This window comes from Streptopelia decaocto, assembly GCF_964273445.1.
Source record: "Streptopelia decaocto genome assembly, chromosome: 4".
In the NCBI taxonomy this organism is placed as follows: Eukaryota; Metazoa; Chordata; class Aves; order Columbiformes; family Columbidae; genus Streptopelia; species Streptopelia decaocto.
This window is the reverse complement of record NC_138658.1, coordinates 1,708,738-1,729,986: the sequence shown is the minus strand read 5'-3', so window position 1 is coordinate 1,729,986 and position 21,249 is coordinate 1,708,738. Positions and strand designations below refer to the sequence as shown.

General features: G+C 41.0%; 1 protein-coding gene across 2 annotated transcripts in view; it reads left to right on the top strand.

The window, feature by feature from the left end:
* Positions 1-21,249, top strand: part of GRID2 (glutamate ionotropic receptor delta type subunit 2) — a gene marked incomplete at both ends in the record, with an annotated part of 552,228 nt that overhangs the window by 493,755 nt on the left and 37,224 nt on the right. For both annotated transcript variants that reach the window (XM_082050631.1, XM_082050630.1), the window contains one exon: positions 11,771-11,937. In XM_082050631.1, the coding sequence (XP_081906757.1) occupies positions 11,771-11,937 (167 nt within the window). The remainder of the gene's footprint in view (positions 1-11,770; positions 11,938-21,249) is intronic.

The window sequence follows — 21,249 nt, the reverse complement described above, 5'->3', positions numbered from 1 at the left end:
TGGCAGAATAGATGATTAAGTTTTTGGGGCTTCAGCCATACTCATGCCAACAGAATCCTGAGGCTGAGCTGTAGGATCTTCTTTCTTAGCAGAAAGTCTCCAGTGCTGTCAGGCGGCACTAAGGTCTGAGCCTTATTCACTTGCCTCCTCTGGAGGGATGTGAGATGAAAACACGTCTCTTTAACTCCCACTAAATATTTCAGGGGCTTTCAAACCTGTTCAGTTTTCTCTGTCCTGTTCCTCAAGCCCACAAGGCTGGCATGTGTCGGTGTTGTGCTCGCATAGACATGGACACATGACAATGGTAAAAGACCTTTTGTTGTCTGCCATTCACCTGGCACCTTTCACACGCAACAAAATCCGTAGAAAGCCTAACATAATAACGTGGGTTTATTCTATAGCATATATTAAGATGCCTCCTGCTACTGTTTTTTCCTGACCTGATTCTGAGATGTTTTCTGAGTGCTTTTCTTGGAAAGAAATGTAGATGGAGTGAACTTCCCAGCCGTCAAGTTAATAATTTAGCAGTAACAGCACAGCATTGAGCAAGGTATGCCAGGTAGGCAAGCTGGCTTTCTAAAAGTATGTCAACTAAAAATAAAGATAAAATTCTTCTGTTAAATAAGCAGAATCTTTCCTTAGGCCGAAGAGTAATGACAATTGTGTTTTTTCCACTATTTTATTCTCTTTAGCTAAATTGCCAGCAAGCAGTTTATGTCTCTTTGTAGTTGAATTAGGTGGCGGAGTTGTCCGGTTTGAAAACGTGGCTACAATAAATCAGTTTCTTTTTAATAGCCAAGCTATGGGAGGAGAGGATTAAAGTGCCACATAGAGTATTTTAAGAAGCATTTTAAACAGGCCGTAATCACATTTCATACCTCTGTCAGTTTGCATAAAATACCCAATCTAGGTAGAGCGCTCGACTCCCCGGCTGGGACCGCAATGGCAGGAGAGGGTTGTTTGTTACCGTTCCCGGCTCTAAAGCTTTCCCGCTGCACCGGGGTTGATTGGTGTTTGTGGCTGTTTGCAGAATGGCTGGTTAATCAAATAAAACAGCCTCTGTTCCCTGCTGAATGTGAAAGAGGGAGGGATATAAATACCAGGGCTGCATTGATAGGGGTGGAAAATATGAGTCTGTAATGAAAAAAAGAGTAGAGAAGCTGCTGCATTATACAAGTCTAAGTACCGAGCGGTTCTGGTCATAACATCAGTCAAAGAGCAGAAGCTTTGGTTGTTTTATCGCTCTGACCTCGGGACAGGATTTCCTTATAATACCTTTGCAGTAAGAATTCTCAACCCGTAAGTAAACAAACCTAGAATATGGCACCTTCTGATTAGGGAGTCTTGTCCCTAATTCCCAAGAAACCTCATAGTTTCTTGTCAGCCTTCCATGAAGTGCTGGCTGCAGTTCCTGGGTATTCCTTTGGAGAAGAGACGGATGACCAGGACATCTGTCTAGTGATTGATCCAAGGTGCTGCACCACACCCCGGTCCAAAACCGCCTGAATTTGTGACCTCTGGGACGCACGGACAAAAGTGATCCAGTGCTAACGTTTTGCTCAGGTCTTGTCTTTACACGCAAGTTGTTGTTTGAAGCTCTCCTGGAGTCACAGGCGTTGCAGTTCACAGCACAGGCTGGAGACAACACACAGAATTGTAGGGACAGATCGGGCAGGTGGGGACAATTTCTCACAAAGGGAAAATGGGAACATCAGCTAATGAATGTTTGCAAAATGCTTTTGGTCCTTCAGATGATGCTATTATTAAATTGAACGTTTTTGCTTATCCTGTAGTTGTGCTGAAAGCTGAATGAGGGAGATGGTTTTCTTTAAAACAGTATCTTATTCTTGATTAGCTTGATCATTAAATCGTTTTGGATTTAACAAAGTAAGCAGCAGATGTAACACAACAAGGAGAGCAGAACAACAAAAAATACAACATGACATGAGATCACAGGAGGGGATCAAAGTAGACAAACCAGAAAGTAAATCTAAAGAGCTCATACCAAAATTCTGGGTAAAATAATGACATATAAGATACGTTTGGGAATAACAACAGTTGTGGAAAATTCTCAGGGTGTTATTTTGTCTTTCCATAGATGCCAATAATGATCTCATGCTGTGGTGCTGAAAGTCTCCTCACATTAGCAAACGTGATAGCGGTTTCACAAAATTAAAATGAAGTTTAGTGAATAGAAGTGGAAACATCTGCCAAGCCTGTAACTCAAGATCACATCAGTTCTTTGCATCTGGTGGATTTTACGACCCTTCTTGCTCTATCTCTCTGCTCCCAAACTTATGTCCCGCTTTTCAAAATCTTGGTATTTTATACGTATCATTATGTATCATCCAGATGCATTCCTGGCTGAAGAGAGACAAGTCACATCCCAATAACAGAGAACCTTGTGGAAGGTTTGGTTTGAATTTCTTTCCAATAGTCGTCCTAGGCCTGGTGGAGCTTCTTCAGTCCCCATAGAGTTTTACATGGTGCACTTTTGACAGATGCTGTGTCAAATTTTATTGTTTCCCTTCATGATTGGTATCGGACACATACTATACAGCTTTCAGCATGTTTTAGTTATTACAGCTTGACACAGTTTGTAAGCTATGAGGTGTTCCTAATGCCCCATGACAAGTTTTATGTGACTGCAGTTTTGATTTAATCATCGTATTATACTCAATCTGTAGATTTTTCTTTCTTTTTAAATGCACTTGCTGTATTTTATGCCCTTGCAGGTCTCTGTTTTGTCTCTTGGTTCATCCTAAGCTCTGCTCTGAGTATGTGGCCCATGTAGGTACAAAGTCCATTGAATTATTACTTATTCAGTAGCTGCCAAATGTAGATGACTGTACTGGGCCTTAGATTCCCATTGAACTTGTATTATTGGGCTCTAAATAATTTGAAATATGACAAAAAGCATAAACACAGCAAAAAAGAAGTCAAAAGAGACAAGATAAAATATTGTTGTGGTTTTATCTTCTTCAGCTACAGTAAAACACACTCTTCATAGATATGTCATACGTAAGAAAAAGGAGGATATATTTTCCTGGCGTTGTATTTCCTCTGCTTTCTTGTTGCATCTTGTGAATTAAACTTTGTTCTAAAATTTAAAGTGAAAAGATACAGCCACAAAGGTATTACATTGGCGATGGCGTAGATGTCCATTGGTAGGAATTATGCCTTCCATTTGTGTCTGAAGGGATCATGTTTTCAGCAGAAGAACCCACGTGTGTGAAGTCGCGTTTGCATATGATGTTTCAATATAACTGAGCAGAGAAAGGAGATGTATCTCTAGCTGTTTGTGCGTGTTCAAAAGCCAGAGAGAAACTGCAGTTCTTCACCGCATTTAATATATATTTGTCCAATGTAATCTCCCTCTCGTGGCATAGTTCTGTAAAAGAGAATTTATTTTTAAGTTAGGTTCTGGTGTAAACGTAACTAACAATTAACCATCAGTTTAGATATTAATTCTTCTTATGGTCAAAGTCTAATTTGGTTTTCAGCAAAATAAATAAAGAGGCACTAAACGAGATTGCATTTCCTAACAAGGGTAGTGGCGTTTTCCAAGCCATCCCCACACAGGCACTGGGTGGTACCTGCTGTACATTGGAAGAGGCGCTAAAACATCAAGGTGATGATTTTATGATGCTGTTGCTCGTGGTTTTCATGTTGCTTTCCTGTTGTTTGCTGCTAACTAATGAAAATAGTTCAATCACTGGAGTAAGATACTCACCGGTGTACATGATTAGCTGGGCACTCAGCTTTCAATGCCACCCGCACAAATACCTGATTTGCAAGTGCATCGCGTAACTAAGAATATCTCAACTCACTCTCCCAATTCTAGGGGAAATGCTACTGCATTTTAAGAAGACAAACCAGCTGATTGCCTTGTATCATCGCAATTAAAACTGAAAAATCCCTGTACCAGCTTTTTTTCCATGCCATGAATATTTTAGCTCCACTTTTCTCAAAGACACTTTGGTGTTTTTATGAATACGGTAAGACTAGGAGAAGTATTTGACTTTGACCCAGTTGGATCATATCTTTCCAAAGAATGTCGCTGACGCAACGTATACACATCACATTCAAATGAAGTAAATAAATAAGACTGGCTGACTAATTGCATTATATTCACCAAAGAACTATTCTGCTTGTTTATGATATGATGAGTTTTCATGGCGCATTTTGTCCAAGTTTGGATCTGAGAGACTTGGGTAAAACACGAGGAGACGTAATTTCCACCATTTTCCAAACTTAGGGGAAATATAGAGTGAAGCAGGAAATAAGATTGCTTATTGTATTAATGATTCTATTTATATAAGTTTAGATTGGTAAGATGCCCACAAATATATAACTATTGAACCAGGCTTAGTTGTCATAAGGGATTTATCCACTGGATTGTTACAGTAGTTGAAACTCTCTAAGGAAAGAGGTATTTTTATTAAAAATTGCTTTAATTCTACAATTGCCAACATATCATAGAATATTTCCATATTGAACTATTAACTATTGATCAAAATGGTTTTTTCATTTTGAAATGTTAATCCATTGCGAGGAAAATAATTCAGGTAGAAGTCAACTTTTTTTGAATAAAATGTTATCCAGTTTGGATTTCTTAACTGGTTTTGGTCCCAAAATTTGTGACGCTTTTGCTTAATTCAAACTCTTGAAACTCCTTGTGCAGACAGATAACTGATTTCTGCCCAGCTCGATGTATCACTTTCTTCGAGCAGAAGCTCAGTGTTCAACATTATCTCTCTGAGTGTGTGTCAAGTGTACTGCCCAGGAATTTCTATTGATTTCTGTTGCAGGAGAAAGAAAGGATTAGAAATCTTTCCTGAAAAATATCAGTCCTGAACAAATCCTCCATCACGATAAAGAATTGAGTGATTGTCTTACAACAATCTATTTGTTTTTTAGTTGATGCTTGGCTGCTCTTTCTTTGTTCTGTCAACAATAAACTCATTTCTGACATCCGAGCTGTCGCGTGGCCAGGTCAGGATGAACTAGAAACAAATATAATGGGAGCCTGTGACTTGCACTTGGTTTGTTATTTACAGAGGGGTGTGAAATGAGTGTTTTAGCCTTAAGTGAGTGCAAATGCCTGCACAGGTTGTAGCCAGCGATTAAAACGTGTTCAGGGTCTCCAAAGACCTGCCAGGCCAGTGACAATGGGCAGTGTGGTGGCATTAGGAACCCGGATGTTAGAACAATAATGGCTCTTAAAACACCTGGGCAAGAGATGCTTGTTGAAGGCACAGGGATAAAATGGTTCAAAACAAGACAGTTAAATTATGTTGTGTGAGTAGAGGGACATCTCGGGTCCCGTCACCACTATGAAAGTGGTCAGAGCTCTTGTATAAGGAATATAAAAAACTGAAAGTTGTCGGTTTCCTTAAAATAAGCTTCTGAAATGAAACTCTATGTTTCAAATAAGCTTTTTCTAGAGGGTTTTTCAGTAACGTTGGCAGTTTTGCAAAGAATGTTCTTGTAGTGGAAGTTCTCTTACAGATGATGAATGGTTTTGATGAGTAGTTTTTTGAATGTTGATGGTTTTTCTGTCCTTGCAGTTGCTATTCACTAATTAATTGAATAAGGAACGCTGCCCAAGAATTGCACTAAGATTGACTCTGCTTCTACCGTAAAGCACGAGGACAAGAACCCTTCAGTTATTGTCATGCTGGATTGATTTCATTTAAAGAGGGATGCTGGTTCTCTAAATTCACCCACATTTATCTTCTCCCTGATACTTCAATCCACAGAATTTTACTTTTTCACCCAAATTAAGAGGATTGATCTGTGTGCGTTTCCTCCTTTAAAAGTTCTTTTGTTGAGAATTCACTGCCACAAAACTACAGATAAATCAGAAGGGAGGAGTCACTTGGACTTCTGGTTGAAATTGGCCTTGTTATTGAGGCTGCCACTTGGCTACTGCAGATCTGGATTTTTGAGGAACCTGAAGTGCTTTCATATAATTTGTGTATATGACCTTCACTGGTGATACCCTTAAAATACTCTCTGTTAGTATCTGCAAGCACTAAGTTGTCATAAAACAAATTAGACGCTGGCATATTAAAAAAAGAAAAGCTGTTCCTTACCTTTCCAAGGTCTGCTTTGCTGCGGTTTTGTTTTTCCTATTGTTTTTTTTCTCCTGTTTCTCATCCATCTGAAATTAACGTTGGCCATAAAGAACCTGTGGTTGAGCTGCGTGTCGCCGATGAGCGTGACCTGCTGCCTGTTGAGTGCTTTGCTGTGATTACCTGCAGGAGCTGCCGGCTCTGTTCTCTGCCCTCAGAAATTGTACCTTTGATTGGCCTTCGCTCTGCTTGTTATTTGCTTTCTTGTACCTTATAAGACGCGTTTAATTACAGTGGCAAAATGCGAATGCACCAAGCAACGGAGCAATTCTAACACCAAGGCGCCCTCTCATTACAGAGCTCTCTTACCTGAGTCATTCTTCTAATTCCAGATGAATTATTCAAGGTCTGCCCAGTGTAACAGGCGAGTGTGTGATCATGAAGCTTTTTTTGGCAGATTGCTTATGGGGAATTAATGCTTTTCCTGATGAAGTTTTATCTGGAGCAAATAGACACGCCACTGAGGCTGATATGACAATGTAATGAAAGATAAACTTCATACTGAAGAGGAGATGAGGCTGGGATTTCTAACCTCTTCTTTCTTCCCCTGAGCTCCCCGGTGTTTCATTTCCTGCTGCTCCTCACTCCTGGGCACAATCTCAATAACGCTTTTAGAAATGATTCTGCACTTTTCTGTTTGAATAAGTACAAAGAATAAGTTTCACTGTTTGTCAAATAGTGCCCCTTGAATTTAAATATCTTGCTATAGATGCTTCAAAATGACATCCTGAAGGGTTGTTGTTATTATTATTATTTAATTAGCTGCTTGCCTTGGTGACTGAATAGAGTTTTATGTATGAAAGAATGTTTATTCTGTGCTCTAATAGCACCATGGGGATGTAGCTCCCATCAGATACTGCAGAGAGCTGTCAGGCAGATTCATATTCCACCTCCCGGATTGTAGGGTTGCATTTCACTCCAAATTCTGCAGATCCCCCAAATTTGAAACCTTTGCCCCTGGAGAAAAACAGATTAGCAAATGGGACTTTCTCTGAGGCAGAAGAACCGACTTCTGCTTCAGTCTGATAAACAACAACTTTATTGGCCTCTTGGAAGAGGATTATGGAGATCAATGTGTTTCCATTCCCTTCTACTGAAAACAGCCGCTGTTGTGAACGTTTGGCAACATCTGAAAACATAAACATCTAGATTTAAGCTTCCACCACAGATTTTATCTCTGCCTTTTTCCGTTTTGGAGTACAATATCCACATTATGTGTATGAGCTCTCACTTTTATATTTGCAAGTGTTTGTTCCATTTTGCTCCCTCTTCTTCTTTCCTCATGTAACAGCAGCCTTGGCAAGGCTGGTTTGTACTATGCAGTACAGGAAATTAATATCATTTTAATCAGTTAAAACGAGATTTCCCTGGCCTTAAAACTATTACAACATATCTTATGCAGAATAAAATATTTTAAAGATGTCTGTGGGAAAAATAACTATGTGTTCTGTTTAACCTGCAGCCTCTCTTGTATAGTTCTTTTTATTTCATGAGGATTCCTTCTATTGCTTTTTAAAAGAATTTTAAAATAGAGAAAAGATAATGTCCAAGAATTCAAGCATGAAAAATCACAGTAGTTGGTTGGTTCTTATTTACCACTATTTTTTTCTGAAATGTATAATTTTCTAGACCTAGAAATGTGGGTTTAGGATGCTGGAGTGGTACACAAATAAATTATTCAGCTTACCCTGCATGAACGGGTTGGCTATAAGAAGAAATACTCTCCACATCTGCTTTGGATGTAAAATATGTGCATATGCAACAGCGTAGTGGCTCTAAATGCTTTCCTCATATAACTCAACTGGGTTTTGGTGGAGGCATCAAAGATAAATTTTAACTGATATCTACAGGCAAATAAAAATCTCGTAAATGTGCGGTGATGGAAAATAGAAATATCAACAGCCTTATAGCAATATCTTACCTTCTATGTGCTGATGGCCCCTGTTCTGTGTAACGACTCTTTACAGTAGCTCCATTGGAATTGCTCACAAAACCTCCCAGTTTCGCTTAACCAGGGCGGCGCATGAGTTCAAAATACCCTGATGAGCCACTAACAGGTTCCGTTTTGCCTGTAATTTTTCTTTTGCTGTGGCAATAGTCTTCAGATACTCCAAAGATCTTGTTTGCCTCTGCCATAGTGACAGTACTGGTGGACCGGGGAAAAAACACCAATATAACGATGTGCAAATGGAGCATCAGGGATGCAGATCTTCTGTGAGTAGCGAGTTATATGTATTACAAAGAGCTGTTTCTTTTTCCAATGAGGTTTTGCCTTCGTTCAGTCCCCATAACTGATGGACTGTAAGCTCCTTAACTTCTTGTTCATAATGTTCATTTTGAGGCTCAAAGTGGAAGTCTACAAGAATGGAAAGCTACAAAATACATGCTTCTCACAGTAAGAGGGAGAGAAGGACATAGGGGTTTGGTTGATGTTTTGTCCTGAAATTCCCTTCTCTGTTCACACAGAGCATCATCTCCCCTTTTAATAGTATAGCTACCCGTTAGAATTGGTGAATCTCAGAATGGGAATCATGTGCCTCCTGAGCTGCCAGATAACTGGATCTCTCTTAGCGACACAGGTGTTCTTCTCATTTATAAGGTTTGCGAGGAGAGATTAAAGAAAGTTATATCCAGCCCAGCTAAGTAACAGAAGGGTTCATCAACAATTGAAGGGCGTTAGCCCCAAAGTGCGAGTATTTACAACTGCAAAAGGAAAAATAACTAAGAATGACTTAAGAAAGTTATTTTTTAAAATATATAAATATGCTGAATAGCAATCAAAACTGTTAGACTGAGGAGTAATTCCATAAAGAGAGCGGTTGCAAGCCTGACAGTTGCAACTTAGGTTTGCTTCATGGATTCGAATTCCCTTGATTTGTAAAAGGACAGGGCAAAAATGCTAAAAAGGATGTATTTGATTGCATGGAGCAATCATGTGTTGGAGATAGACAGCTGGGATGACCCCTTCTGGCTCTTCAATCTCTTAGCTGCCTGGTGCACTTTGACTGCAGCTCACTGTGATCTTACCTCCGAAAAGTAATCTTTGTGGGAACCTCAACTGGGATATTATCAGGTCTAGCTCTAAGGATCTTACGTACACCGCTTCATCACAGATATTATTGACACTAAGTGCTTTTACGGCTTTTAAATATTCTCGCTGCGAGTTGTTTTACAGCGAGGCAGCCAAATCAAGAGCGTTTTTCCTGGCCAGCTGAGAAGCCTCTTTGCAAGCACTTGGGTGAATACAATGCACTCGGGTGTTAAAAGGGTGGGTTAGACAAAGGCAGGTGTCAAAACCTAACCCATCGCCTCAAAGGTTATCTCCCTGCACGTAAAATTACTCATCTTTTTGAACCCCACCTTTCCGTAATTCCTTTGTTTGGAAAGTCCATTTGAGCCTTTTTAGGATTCATTTCCCCCCTTCTGATCTTCGGCTTTTGTCTCCCATTTCCCTCCCTTGCCGCCTGCACATCGTGACTCTTCCAGGCTGAGTCATTATCCTTTCAAATGCTCTTAGGACAGGCTTTTTTTCTCAGTCATGCTGTCTATTTCTCAGCCAAGCAGTGCTTGTAGGAGCATCAGAGCAAGTGCAAACCCAAGCTAGGAAGAGCTCTGCGAACTCAGTGCCGGTAGGACAAGCATACAACTTGTATTGATTGTTCACAGTGAGTTCACTTCTGTCCCTCATTCCCTGGCCATTTAGATAGACCTACAACTCCACTGGGAGGTTGAGTAAAATAAACAGCACAGAAAACAACTTTCTTGACTGTTTTTGAAACAAAGAAATAAGCTTAACAGCAGTGTAAATTATACTGTTAAGTGTCTTTTTTTTTATCAGCCATGGGAACACTGGGGATCATCCTCCATAAGCGCTCCAAAGACTGGGTGCTCTTGTGTTCCTTATATTCACATAATTATTACAGGTGCATTACAATTTTTTGAAAATTTTGGCATACAATACATCTATACTAAGAAATAAATGATGCTAGTTACAATTGTTTAGTTTCTTACTTACAATACATCTATTATTAGTTAAATATAAACTAAGCGCTCTGTTTCTAATCAATGTATCACTTAATCTTCTGTCTCCTTCTTGTCATGTAGAAGGATCCAAAACCTGAGAGCATCCCCTCGTTTTGCAGGTGGTCAGAAAGCATCTATCTCCTGACAATTGGTTAATGATGGGTACATCTTTTGTAACTTAATCACGGTGTACATTAATTTGGCAGCTTCTCTTCATTTTCAGAGCCTGAAGATTAAAACTGACCCAGTCCCGCATTTGTATATGTGTGTATTTCGAAAATAACTTTTTTTTATCCTGCCAATTATTCGGATTCCCCAGATTAAATGGCTCCATTTCTGCTCCCCAATCTGCACAAATCTCCCCTGTACCATATCTGCGAATGGCAATAGGAAGAATTCCCTTTCCAGGCCTGCGGTGCCTAATTCAGATTGATTATGCATGAAAAGCAATGTGTCCCAAATGCAGTCGCTCCTTGCGCGCTACATCTTGTGAGCAAGCAGCCGCCGTGCCTTGCTTCGGTAGTTTTTAGATGTAAACAGTCTTTAAAAACATAATCCACATTGTCAAAGCCTAATCTAAATGATGTACTGACATTGCTTAGTTTGATATGCTGCCTTGGTTTTGAATTCTCCGCGGATTGCCTGGCCTCAGACGGCCTTTCTGTGTTTGGTTTGCTTTTCGCTTAGCTGTCACATATTTATTCCCATTAGATGCGCAAAGTCAATGGGTTCAGCCTAGTTTTACAGCTTACTTGGCTAATACAGCGTAGAGAGTGAGCCAAGCAAAGGGTCAGAAAACAAGCACGATGATTCTTTAGGTTTGACATAGAGATCAATGGAATGGAAAACAGGCAAAAGATCTGGTAGAGCAGTTAGAGATTTGGGTTTTTTTCAGAACAACTTGTTTTGACTGGGAAGCGGAAATTCACTCAAATAGGGAAAGATCAGTTTAGACTGAAGTTCTGCTTTTAAAACCTTGCTTCTCAACAAATGCTGAAATTTTGCATGCATCTCATATTGAAATGAAAAGACAAATCTGGATTTGTTTCAAATGTGAATGGATAGTAAAATGTTATTTCAAAAGCTTTTCAAGATAATGAGGTTTTTCTATTTGTCGTAGTCAAACAGTTAAAATGTCTTACCTGATCTTGCTATACAAAAGTCAGTGAGGATATACGAAAACCCATCATGCTGAGAAAAAATAATCCCAAAAAATCTAATTGGCATGATCTTGCCCACAGTCTTGCACAGAGCCCAAAAGACAAATGGGTGTTCGTGTCATCTCTGGCGACCTGAAGCATGACTGAAATGTGGACCGTGTTGAAGGGTGGTCTTCCATCTGGGTGGCCATGCCCTCCTTCTCGCAGTGTGAACACCTACCTTCTCTCTACATGGTTATTTTAATGGCTCAAAGAAAAAGCTTAGAAAAACCAGCCCAAGTCCCGTGTTGCACCAGTCACGGGGCATTTTCTGTGCTGGTAACTGTTGGACACCCAACTTCACTGTCTTTCAATAACAGATTATGCTGAAACTGCCACGTTTTTAGGTGGCTTCACCTCCTTTTCGGACTCGACAGCCCATAGTCTGAGCTCTTTGTCTGTTGACCGCAGGTGAAACACGGGAACTACGCCTTTGTGTGGGACGCGGCGGTGCTGGAGTACGTGGCCATCAACGACGCCGACTGCTCTTTCTACACGGTTGGGAACACGGTTGCGGACAGAGGATACGGGATCGCACTGCAGCACGGCAGCCCCTACCGAGACGTCTTCTCACAAAGGTAAGGCCTCGGAGGAGGAGGAACAGGCTATGAAACCTCCTTTTGATTGTCTGTGAAGGACAAACATCTTGTTCTTGCGGTCCTTTTCTTACATAGGCGTTCATTTCCTTGGAGACGTAGGATTATTCACTTTTCTAGAAACTGCACTGAAAATACTTCGCGTTGCTCTTATTTGAAATGTCCTTGTTTCTTTTGGAAAACATTAATGAGATAAGCTGAACCTCATTAGGAGGAGAATGAGGAAAGGGTTCATTCATTTGTTATAGTGGGACACCGTAAGTCAACCCCTGCTGTTACAGAAGCCTTTTCTTAAAGAGAGAAGAGTAAACTTGGACACTGATGGAAAAACTGAAGGGAATGAACGACAACATTTGATGTTTCCGAGAATAGACTCCTGTTAGCACCCAAAAGCTTAGTTGCTTATCCCAGTACTAATTGATTTCTTGGGCTGCAAAAGTGAGATCTCTAGAGATGCTTCTGGCACTGTGTTTCTGCTAGGATCAGAAATCCTGTGTTAAATGTACGTATAATGCCTTTGCAGTATTTACGCTTCTGTCTAGTATTGATTCCTGAATCAAGATGTGTGTGAAATGTAAAAACGACCAAAAATTTAAAAATGTAATATTTGCAGTCTGGTTTTTAGGGGAACATGTGGGCTCATCTCATGATCCTCTCTCATTCTGAACGTATTCTCAGCCTAGTTTCTAGTGTTTTGTGTTAGATGCACGTAACAAAATTTTACAGTTGCTGTGATGGAATTTCTTTTGTCCGGTTGCTATAATGAACAGGAACCTTTATGTCATATGAATATGCTTCGTTCATGCTATTGCCTTTGTGTTCAGTCCATAGAATGACGTAGGGGGAAAAGGTAGTCAATAAGTAACAATATGCAGATTCAGGGGAATCACTCTGTATTCACACATATTGGATGAACAGAGACGGTTTGAAATCTTTAAATCTGTTCTATATTGGGAGGGATTTGGCTGAATTTTCTGTGGACAGAACAGTAACATGGTGCAAAATTCACAGGGTCAACGAAATATTTAATTTCAATGAAATAAATATTTCCTTTTTTATATTACAATCAACATTATAGGCAATCGTTTGCTGAATACTTTAATGTTCCAGCCATCACCAAACTGCCCCTCGGGAGCTGGTTCTGACATCATTTCTGTACTTGTTATAGTTCTCAGTTCATGGGGAAATGGTCGTGGCTGGTTCTGGTGAGTGATTATCATCTTTGTTGCCCTATTCAGTACCTGGAGAGGCGAAATTACAGCTTCCAATCCGCTGCCTTTAGTGACTTCTGGATCATTGGTCTGTGCAAGTCTGACATTTCCAAGCACAATTTTATTTCATAACAAAATTTCAGCATTTCAATGTATTATTTTATCTTGAAGGTGTAGGAAAGCAGAAAGAGGCATAAAAATTTGCACGTATATAGCTCTTTTTATCTGAAGATCTTGGAAGCAATATTCAAATATTAGCATCTCTCAGTGGAAAGTAAATGCCATTTCCGTTTAGCGCTTAGGGAATCCATAGCATAAAGAGACTTAAATGAATTCCCAAGGTCATATGTTTTTCCCTGGTGGCATCAGGGCTCATTGGAACTCAAATTTCCTCATTTTCCATCTCCTGCTGTAGTTATCAGAGTTCAGGTGGATGAAGAAAGGGATTATTTGTGAGATACAGGAGGCTCTGAATGGATACACAGAACTTAACACTGATGAGAAAGTGACTCGTTACATTATCAAGAGTGATGGTTGAACAGGAAAATTATAATTTGCTAGGATGCTGCCTACTGGAGAATTTAGAGAGCTTGAGATATATGTTCTAAAAATATGTGTGCTGCCCTATAAATTTTTATTTCTATATTATGAAAGCATATTATATTGCACCTCTAATTATGTCCATAGATATGAATTTACAGTTTGAAGCTGTGAAACACCATATAAGAAACAAACACATGAAAGAGAAAGCATGCTTACAAGGTAGCTGACAAGGTTTTGTTCTAAAAAGCCTTTAGTAGCATTTCCTATGATTACTTCCATGTGGTTTTCACAAATCATCCTTACTTTTCTTCCTAATGAAAAGGCTGGACAACCTTCAGCTGCTGCAGCCTGCATGCTAAAGAGAGAGGGAAATAGATTTCACTGTATAGGATTAGCAAACGTTCACATGAATATTTCACGTTCTTTAATGCAGTAGGGGACTTGTTGGAAATATGCTGGCATTTCTTGATCTTTCCCCAAATAAATATATTTATGTCAAAATACAGGGCTTCTCTTTGATGAAATTTCATATAAAGCCATAAGCTGCAGAGTGTTAAATCCCTGGGGTGGAGCTGTGAAAGGTCTGACGAGCTTACAGGAGATTTTGGTCTCAGTGCAGGAAACATGGGCACAAGTTTAAGGCTTAAGTATCATATGGGAATGTGCTGCCATTGAGGTACGCTTGCTTGCTTTGGCTCCTATTGTGTTTATTGTACAAATATAAGGTGATGCCTTTAGAGGGAAGGGTGAGTGCTCCCACATCTCTTACCTAGTGCAGTTTAAAATCAGAATTATTCTTACAAATGCAAGCTTGGGTGTAGTGAAATATTAGCAGAGAGTCTGGCAAAATGCACATCCCTGAGAAACTCCACGCACATTTGCTGGGCTTTTAGGAGATTAATTCCAGCCACAACACAGAAGGTGAAACCCTCTTCAGGCTTATTCTTCCCAGACTCGAGGAAATCCAACATTTTGGGGGTGAACAAAATGTTTTTAATGAGAGAAGTTAGACCATTCGAAGTGCAATATCAATATGCTTTGGAACAAAGCGTTTTGTGCAGATACGGTTCAGTGAAGGGGAAGGATACGCATCTGAAAGCACTGTAAAGAAACTGTAAAGGCTTTTGAGACCTTTCTTTTTTCATGCAGAAAATCTCTTCTAGGCCAAAACAAAGCCACGAGCAGCACCGAGTGCTCTGGCTGCAAAATGGAATTGGCTTTTTGCTGTATTGGGATGGCAAAGTGGGCAACTGGGGTCCCACGTGGTGGCCATGACCATCCCATGCCTAATAATGCTCTCTGGAAACAGCTGCTTCGAGTCCATCCTGAAAATGGATGTGTGGCTGCGGCACAAGTAATGCAGAAAATAATCTGGGTGACGTTTGAGTGATGGACCTGTCGTAGTGTCCTGGTGACTTTATTTGTGTGTTGCAGACCTTAGCAAACACGTCTGACGGTTGATGCGCTCGGGTGGATTTCTGTCCCCTTTTCTTTGCCAAGACTAAGATTTAACCTTCTGAGCACCAGCAGCCTCCAGGCAAGCATGTCAGTTTTCTCTCTATTTTTCTTTCAAGGTAATGACAGGGGCTGTAATAATAGGAGCTGCCAAATTTCCTGGGAGAGCTTGAGGAGGAGGTGTCATTTGGTTTGTAAAGAACTGTGGTGCTGACACTAAATTTGGCACCCATTAAGAAGTCTTTTCAGCTCTACACTTTAAAACTTCCATTGCACCCCTGCAAGGAATAAATATAATTGCAAACTCTTTCCAGAGTAGTTCATAGTTTCCTGTGGCGTGGCAGCAATGGTGCTGGCTTCTGGTGGGGGACAAGGAAGGGGCAGCAAAGTGTTCGGATCGTTCACGCCGCGGCTTTCTTTTCTGCTGCATCACAGTCCTGGCCATGCAGCGTTAGAGGCGGAGGAAACACTGATTTCATGCTCATGAGAGGCCAGCAGCCAGCTTTTCACTTAGCTAACCAGCTCTCAACACCCAGCGCTGCTGAAAAATCAAGCCATAGCTGGTTTGCGTCCCTTACATCCCTAGAGCATCCCTGTGCGTTCTGCCCCAGGGACTTAACCTTTAAATCAAAGGAAATGGTGGCGGCCCAAATAGTGCTCACCCCGGCCACGCACAAGCTTGTGGACACTTAATATTGTCTGTGTGGCAAAAGAAACAGCATACCTGTGGGTGGGCATCTGTGGAATGCGATGGCGTATTATATGGAAGGTGCAGCCACCATATAGCGTCTGCAGAAACCTCAGGTTGAGTTTGGCATCAATCACATAAGGTGGCAAAGAACTTGTGCTGCAGCTAGAAAAGCCAGTCACTTCTTTCTGTCCTGGGGGGAAAAGAAGAAATGGAGACTTATAATGATTTCACTGTGGCAAGCCTAAAGACCCCTCATTAGCAGCAAGCATTGCACTTTCGGATGTTCAGAACTTTGGAGGCGAGGAGGAGAGCCATCGTGTAGCATTTCAGACTCTCCCTTAGCAAGTTATTAGAGTTATGCTTTAAATAAATAGTATAGATTTTCTCTTTTTATCTCATCAGCAAAAGCCTGAGTTTTAGAAAGTTCCTGCCCTGAGTCATAAATCTGTGTTCTCCCTGTCTCCTCGGTATTAATTCTCTCTCCTTAGGTTTTCGTTCTGTGTCTCGGAGGTCACTGATGTCCAAAGACTCCAGTGCAAGGAAAGTTACCTTCTCTTTAGCTACCTTGATTGCTTTTGCTGAGTCCTTGGGACTGTGTACCCCCTTCTTTGAGGAGATTCCAACACCCCCCCTTTTTCTTATTTTAAATGAAAACGCAAGAGAGTGGCCCTTACTATCTGATTTAATCTTTTACTAACTGTGGGTAAAATAAGAGTTTTTTCTTACGTCCCAACCCTGCAGAGGACTGACTACAATGATCTAATTGGATTTTTCATTGTTAAATACAGTGATCATCTGAAGACCAGTGGATTCCTTAGTAAGAGCTCAGTTTTCCTTTGCTTCTGTTATTTACTTAGGACTGCAATGCTGTTCTGAGCTGTATCTGTAACATTCTGAGTAATACAGCAGGGAAAATAGAAAAATCCCCCTCCAAAGATCTTTTTTCTTATTATTCCAGAAAATCAGAAAACTTTGCAAATGGGGAGAATGATTGGACTTGAAGCAAACTCCTGAATTTAAATAGAAAACTTCCATTCTTAGAGCCTGCCCTCAGATCACGTCACGAGTTCATATCACTGAAATGAGAGTCCGGTCTTAATTGACTCAGACATAGTCACTGTTAAGAAAAGCCTTAACTAAAGAGCAGCTCATAGGAACAAGACAGTTTCTCAGGTAGCAAGGATATTAAAAAAACCCTGCAGTAACACAGCAATGTAGTATTTCTTGACTGTCCAAAATTATACAGTCTATCCTTACTTCTTTCAAGTCAAGTGTAGACAGCTGGACTCCTAGGAGTGAAACTCAGAATGGCATCAGGCCCTAGACCTCAAAACACACCCACCTTCCTTTTCCTGGCCCAAATCCTCCGAGATAAACCGCAATTGGCCTCGGTGCTGGGTAACTCACCTTGTGGATGTGCTGCTTGGACACACAGGGCGTCTCATTCTGCACAGCCCGCTCCCAATCCAGGCTTGAAGACCTGTAATCTCAAATAGGTTGCAAGAAAACATGGAGCTTCATTCTTCATTCAAAAGGCATCCATTGCTTCTTATAAAGCTCTAGCAGCTTTCATCCCCCTGCTATTCTCCCTTCTTGTTTCCACCAAGCCCACGACCATCTGATCCAAGCTTGCAGCCTTCTGCATGTTGCTAATAGTGTTCCCTGAGGACCAGACCATCTGACGTTGTCCCTTTGCATCCTGCTCCACTAACTGCAGGTTCTGAAGATTCCTGCACCGTCATCACAAGTGTTTTCCTGGCTTTGTTACCCGTTCGCATCTCGCTTGCTGGCTGTAGGACTGCGGAGAAGCTGTGGCTCCCACACATCGCCTTGTGGAGAGCAGGAAAAAAGGGGTTTATTGATTCCTGGTGGTGTGCAGCTGGTGCTTGCAGGTCTCTGATTAGACATTGAAAGAGATGGAGACGCCTACAGAAACGCAGTCTTCAATGACTTTTTAATGTGCTGTAATATTAACTGATGAGGTGGATTAACAGATTCTGCAGCAGGTCTGAAGTTTGTAATAGACACATAATGGAGAATTAATTAGTGAAAACATATAAAGACAGCGAGCAGTTTAGCAGGCTTTTAAAATATACCGTAATATTAATTGATGGGGTAAGTTAAAGGATCCCGAAGTGGCAGTGTTAAGATTAAGCATGAAAAGAAAACCTTAAGGGAAAGGCATTAGGTCTTCCTGCCTTTGTACAACATAGATCGGTAAGGATCAGAGAATTGGGCTTTATCGTGGGAAGGCACCTCTGCATCCAAAGGATGTGGTGGTGAAGGAGTGCGGCACGTTGGAAAAGAGGTGCCATGAAAAAAAGAGCTTCAGGCCTTCTCTTTTGCCTCATCAATGCTCATTTTCAGAAAGGGCACCACATCGAAGTTCGAAAAAGGCAAGCCAGGAAAGCTGTTTACGCGTACTCATTCCCCATCGTTACCCGTGAACCGCCCCAAAGAAAACAGCCTCATTGTAAAATGCTAAGTTGCCAGTATATATCACTTTGCAAGCTATTTCTTACTACTTTCTATCCCCTTCTGTAGCCTTAGGCACCACGGACTTGGCATGTAAAATGACCAGATATTACTCAGCAATGCGTGTGCGGTACGGTCAGTGGAAGGAGTGTTGCTCATCCAACTCTATGGAACGAACCTTTCTTGTAAGCCGGGTTGTTAATGCGTTTTAAAGTTTTATAGAGTAAGTGCACGGCTGCAGAGCTTGAAACTGCTTGGTTATAAATCTGATGACAGTAAAGCTAAAAGAAGCCTCAGTAGTGGCTTCCCTCCAAGAACTTGCCTTTTTATGAATTCCTGGAGAAGAGGTTAGGTTGGCAGTTAACGCACCCTTTCCTGCAGTACGTTTTGTTGGTTTGTGACTCGCTTCTCTTACGTTTGTGTGAGTCAGTCTCAGCTCCTACGTCTGGCTCAGTTGGGCGGCAGTCTTGACTTTACAATGGGGTGGAAAGACAGTGCAAAGCTTTCCCTGCGGATGGGGGGGATCCCGGCACGCAGCTGTCTTGCTGACAGAACCGTATAACCACAAGGAAGGGTTTAGCTCGCCCATCCCATCCCAACAATGCCTGCCAGAGGTTCCTGCCTCTTGACCTAAGTTGCTCAAAACACTGGTCAACCTATTTCAGTTAAAATGAGCAAGAGTAGCAAAACGATAAAGAATAATACATCTTTCCTAACCTGTTTTGTTGGCCCAAGAGGTAATTAACCTTTAGCTGGACCGTAATGCTAGTGTTCAGCTGGTCCTATTTTCCAAATAAAAATGAAAACCTTTTGCCTGGAAATAAAGCTTGTTTTCAAGCTGAAATATGTTCTGGTAAATAGGGAACTCGATGGTGTGACAGCTAAGGGGGTTTATCCATAACCGAGCTGAACATTTTGCTTCCATGCATGGAACTGCTGCATCAGGGGCTGCCTGAGCCTGCGGAGATTTCCCCCTGCCATAAAACACTTTGCTGCTCTTTGTCACTCATCCCTGAGTCATCAGTAGGCGAGGGAAGGTGCGAGCTTTGCTTGGTGACCTCTGAGAAGCTTGGACATAGAAAAAGGGAAAAAGAGCATGTGGAAAGTCATAGAATCATAGAATCATTTCATTTGGAAGAGACCCTCAGGATCACCGAGTCCGACCATAACCTAACCCAACCCTAGCACTAAACCACATCCCTAAGAACCTCGTCTAAAGGCCCTTTCAACCCCTCCAGGGATGGTGATCTAAGGAAATGCGGTTGTCAGAGAGGACTGGATGAGCTGCAAGGGGAAGATGGGGTGTGGAAGCCTTTACTCTCTGAAATTATGGGACCTCAGGAGCCTCGAGGTAAAAATGCTCTGGGGATGAGATATCGCAAGTCGCGGCTTTAGTGCCAGTCAGGTTTGGTTAGCCCAAAATAAAGCGGGGCCTTCATCCCAGCCATCGTAGCTCTGATAACTTTTATAAACACCAAGTGGTTTTCCAGACCGAGGTTTTGTCCTTAAACATGGCTTCGTTCTGCTTTATCACTTCAGTGCAAGCAGAAAGAAAGGATTATACAGCCGAGGAAAAACTGTGCTTGCCACTTTATTCATAAAACACTTTTGCAAAGTGCATTTAGTAATTTGCCATTGTAACCACCTGCACGTAGAGCTTTCAGTGCACTGCTCTGACACCGTATTTAGTTCATACTTTGACTGCTCAGCTAAAACTTCCATTTGTATGCATTTATTCTGCTTCACCCATTATGTTATCAGTCACTTTCTATATTTTAAAGCCACAGCAGTCTTTTTCTGACATACATTTGTCAGAATGAACTGCCTTGATTGCCGCTATTACAGACTGCAGTTCCTGACTAAGGGAAAAGTCGTATGCAGAGGCAGAATATTGAAATTGCTCAATAAAACAATAGATACGCCAGAATAAAATTAGACTGAATGAACAGAAATAGATGCTTTAAATGAACAGCCAAAATAATTTAAAAAACAAAAAAAAAATGAGAGGAGGGCAAGGCAGGATTTGTAATCCCACACAACCAAATTAATCAGAAAAAAATATATCTCTTAAGTGCATATGCATATGTCAAACTAGCACACATATGTTTAAGAGCTTGGCTAGTTCACCCTAAAAGCCCTTCCAGTTTAGGACCGAACCCAGGGGGAAGCACACTTGTTTGGAAAGGTAATGACCCTTTTATGCTCATTGTAATTAAAAAAATAGGTTTTCTTATATTTGCTGCTGTTGTCTTCAGCTCAAAAAATAGTATAAGAATAGGCGAATTTCCAAAGCAGTAAAGAAAAGCTGCCACTTAATTAATTGTAGGTAACTACATGCTTGCCCCCACCAAAGCAGAAAGGTTTCAACTAGTAACAGGCATGAAAGGGCAAAATACGTTTATTGGATGCAGTCTCATAGATGTGATGCGCAAACATCACCAAAAGGATCATGGGTATCTCCAAAGACATAAGATTCCTACATAAAGCCGGTAAAATTGATAAGCTGTTGTGGTTATGGGTTTTTTTAATTAAAAATTCTAATCTTTTAATTACAAAAAATACAACAAACAACTCCATTGCAGTAATGTTTGGAGAGAAAAGTAGCAGAGTAGCAAGCACAGATTTGCAGCATTGAGAGCAGGGATTAGAAGTTCCTGACCCAGGACAGAATTCTTTTGGCTCTGCTTGTGGTATTTGTAGAGCAGCCTGTGAGCCCTTGAGTAGCTGAGGAGTATACACTCTATCTTTAATATTGTTTGGTTGTATTAATTTCCTTGAGTTAGAAAGGACTTAAGTTAATTAGCAGAGGATCTTCAGATCATGGAATTACGCCAGATTTATACCGGTTTAGCTGACAGGAGAATTTAATCCTATAAATATGTCTTTGGCATAATTCAGATGTAAGGCTCAAGATTAACA